We start from the raw sequence: 3,257 nt of genomic DNA, 5'->3' as shown, positions 1-3,257 counted from the left end.
TCCCCAGTCTTGTGTGGTTGTCTCTGTCTTGTGAGTCCCCGGTGAGTGTCTGTTTGTTCTACTTCCTGTTTTATTTTGATAGTGTAGTTACCTGTCTTGTCTAGTCTTGTCTTGCTTTGCTTTGCGTTGGGCCTGTCTGATTGTCCCGCCCCGCCCTGATGTGATTCACCTGTCGTCTCACCTGTTCCCCATCACCTCGTTACCTCTTGTATTTAACCCCAGTGTTCCCGTTGTCTCGTGTTCCTGGTTTTTGTTCCTGTTCCTTGGCCCTGGTGATTATGTTTTTTTGTATCTTTTTGATTTTTGGTTTGTTCCATTGAGGCTTACTTTGTGTTTTGGACAATAAATCCCTTATGTGCCTGCCTCTCTGCGTTTGGGACCTCTCCGCACCATACCCTGCCATGTGTCTGCAGTAGCGTGTGCTTGCTTGGCTCTGACACGGCTATGGCGTTCAGATGCTGTCAAAGCACCGATCACGTCTGCATTCCTCAGGTGCTTTGATTCGGCAGCCAAGCTGCTCTCCGTCTGAGACTCATTTTCCCGCCTTTACAACCTCACACGGTTAATTGAAGGCTGTGTACAATCAACACAATATTCTCAATCTCGCAAATGAGATTTTTCAGCTTTTATACATACGTCGGTTCCTTTTTTAAATTTAGCTCTGAATGTGAAAAGCCTAATGAGCGTGCACACAAATACGATTTAATGAGTGTGATATGAGGCCTGACTGATTGCCTGCCAGCCTCGCTGCGAGACACTAATGAATTGTTTCAGCTGTGATTAGGAAAACGTGTAAATCTTCCCGTTCGTGGTGGTTGTGCGTAGGCCCGCTCGACCCACTCAACTTTCATGTTTCACACACAACCTCTTGGTTTGAGATAGGGGATCAGACGTGGCCTGCGTCTGGAGATAAAGGGTTTTAATAGACACTTTATGTCAGTGCCGCACTCATGTCAGTTGGCCAAGTTAGGATAAGCTTATTTGAATACATTCTCCTGTTTCCATTGAACGTGTTACACAATGCTTCTTTTTAATAATTGATTGTGTTAATGTTAATAATCATGATTTACATGTATAAAGTCCCCTTTGACTAACCAGTTATCTTATTGGCCGGGTGAACTCCCACATGTGAGGAGGAGTTAGCCAGTTGATTCCACTGTCGCAGGTTATTTTCCTATAGTTAATAAATATTAATCATGCATAATTCCCTGGAACAACTATACTATAATAATAAATGAATTTATTTATGGATTCTAAACATTTGAGGTAGTATTGAAGTGTTTTTACAGATACACAGACACTGATTGTGCAGTGATCTTTATATACTGTGGACAAGGGTCTGGCTAGTCCACACAGCATTCTGGTATAGGAGAAAAATGTGCTCTGGTTTATCGGCATTTCTTTAAACCAATCACAACCATCGTGGGCGGGGCTAAGCGCCAGATGGAGCCACGGTGCCTCTGCTAAATAGTCTCAGGAAGGAACTAGTTTTAGTGGAACGCGTGTAGGTTTAGAAGTAGTTTTAGTTGTCAACAGAAAACTGATTGGACAGATAGTCTAGCTAGCTGTCTGGATTTACCCTGCAGAGATCTGAGGACCAGGTAACCATAGTCCTCAGATTGGACAGATAGTCTAGCTAGCTGTCTGGATTTACCCTGCAGAGATCTGAGGACCAGGTAACCATAGTCCTCAGATTGGACAGATAGTCTAGCTAGCTGTCTGGATTTACCCTGCAGAGATCTGAGGACCAGGTAACCATAGTCTGCAGAAATCCACCAGAGGTTAGAACGCCAACACAGAGACAGAGGACTGGGACGGACAACTGAATTCTAGTAAAACTTGATATGGACTCAGGTTTTTTTTTTTCTCTCGAATGAGGTACATTGTTGAAAAAGTTTGAGAACCACAGCTCTACAGCATCTCATATGTTTTAGAGTTGAGCTACTTTTCCCTTTTCATATCATCTGGGTGCGACCACATTCCGCTCCGAGCTGTAGTTGTTACCTTTTTCAATGAAAAGCGTCCGAACGTTATGAGGTGACGATTCAAAGAAAAGTAGTACTTAAATTCTAACATGAAGAATTCTCTCTGTCCTCCTCCACCTCTACCCGGGTGATGCCTCCAGATTATAATATCTCCCAGACTTGTACATGTCTCGTGTTTGATCCTCTGAGAGTTTTATTTTTCTGGGTTACTGAATCCGTGCTTTTATTTGTCTTTTTGTATCTCTTTTTTTCTTTAGCCGACAAGCCCCAAGTTTGGAAAAGCAGATTCATATGAAAAGCTGGAGAAACTGGGCGAAGGTTCCTACGCCACAGTTTACAAAGGAAAGAGCAAGTAAGTAGTTGTGTGTGTGCATGTTGGATCCTTAGCATTACCCCGTCACTCTTCTTTATAGTTCATAAGAGCCACTCATGCAGGCAGTGAATATTACATTTAATTATACAGGAGCAGAGCTGTAACTGAGTGAATTCATTAAAAGGAACAGCAATAACAGTTACACAGTGTAGTTTTATGTAAATAAGTCCCACACACGCAATGCAATGTCATTTCTTGTATCTGAATCACGATGGGATGGATGCTTCTATTCAATGGATACAACGGTTTATGGTTTGCTGCCTTCCTTCCAGGTTTTGCTAATCAAATTCTAGAAGATGAAATGTTCACACACTGTGAATTTAAGACTCTAAGCGTCTCCGTAATGATGTTATTTTTGCGTTTCTCGCCACCACAACAGTTTTGATTGGTGAGCTACATCCAGTTGTTCTCCCGTGGCCTTGTCCCCGGGTCTCACCCCGCTGCTGCTAAATTACATTTCATTGACTTTACAATATTCGCTGTTCTGCGGCTTCGCTGGTTCTAATAGATTCTTTAGACGCCGCAGGATGCCCGTGCTCAGTTTGTCCTCTGTCTTGTTGCCAGGGTGAACGGGAAGCTGGTGGCTCTGAAGGTGATCCGTCTGCAAGAGGAGGAGGGGACGCCGTTCACCGCCATACGAGAAGGTGAGAGGTCCAGGGGGGGAAACTCTTCAGGCGATTCCACTGTTAACTTACAGATGTTTTAGGCTTCTTGCGTTAATGTTTCAGGCACGGGAGCAGTGCGTAGGGGTGCGCATGCTCCCCGGAGATCCGCTCCACAAGCATAAAAACAGCTTTTTATGATGAAATGGATCATCAAGTGTCTTCTAACCCTCATGTTGTCCACGGGTTTAACCTGTTTTCCCATATCAATGTTCTTTTTAACTACCCAATTGTAAT

The 3,257-nt window shown here is 43.6% G+C and overlaps 1 protein-coding gene across 1 annotated transcript in view; it reads left to right on the top strand.

Annotated features, from left to right (window-relative positions):
• The window catches only part of cdk14 (cyclin dependent kinase 14), a 205,066-nt gene that overhangs the window by 67,906 nt on the left and 133,903 nt on the right, over window positions 1-3,257 (top strand). Inside the window, 2 exon segments of the mRNA XM_032517690.1 lie at window positions 2,243-2,337; window positions 2,923-3,002. Of these exon segments, the coding sequence (XP_032373581.1) occupies window positions 2,243-2,337; window positions 2,923-3,002 (175 nt within the window).

Source organism: Etheostoma spectabile, chromosome 6 (genome assembly GCF_008692095.1).
Source record: "Etheostoma spectabile isolate EspeVRDwgs_2016 chromosome 6, UIUC_Espe_1.0, whole genome shotgun sequence".
Lineage (NCBI taxonomy): Eukaryota > Metazoa > Chordata > Actinopteri > Perciformes > Percidae > Etheostoma > Etheostoma spectabile.
This window is presented reverse-complemented; position numbering and strand designations above follow the sequence as displayed.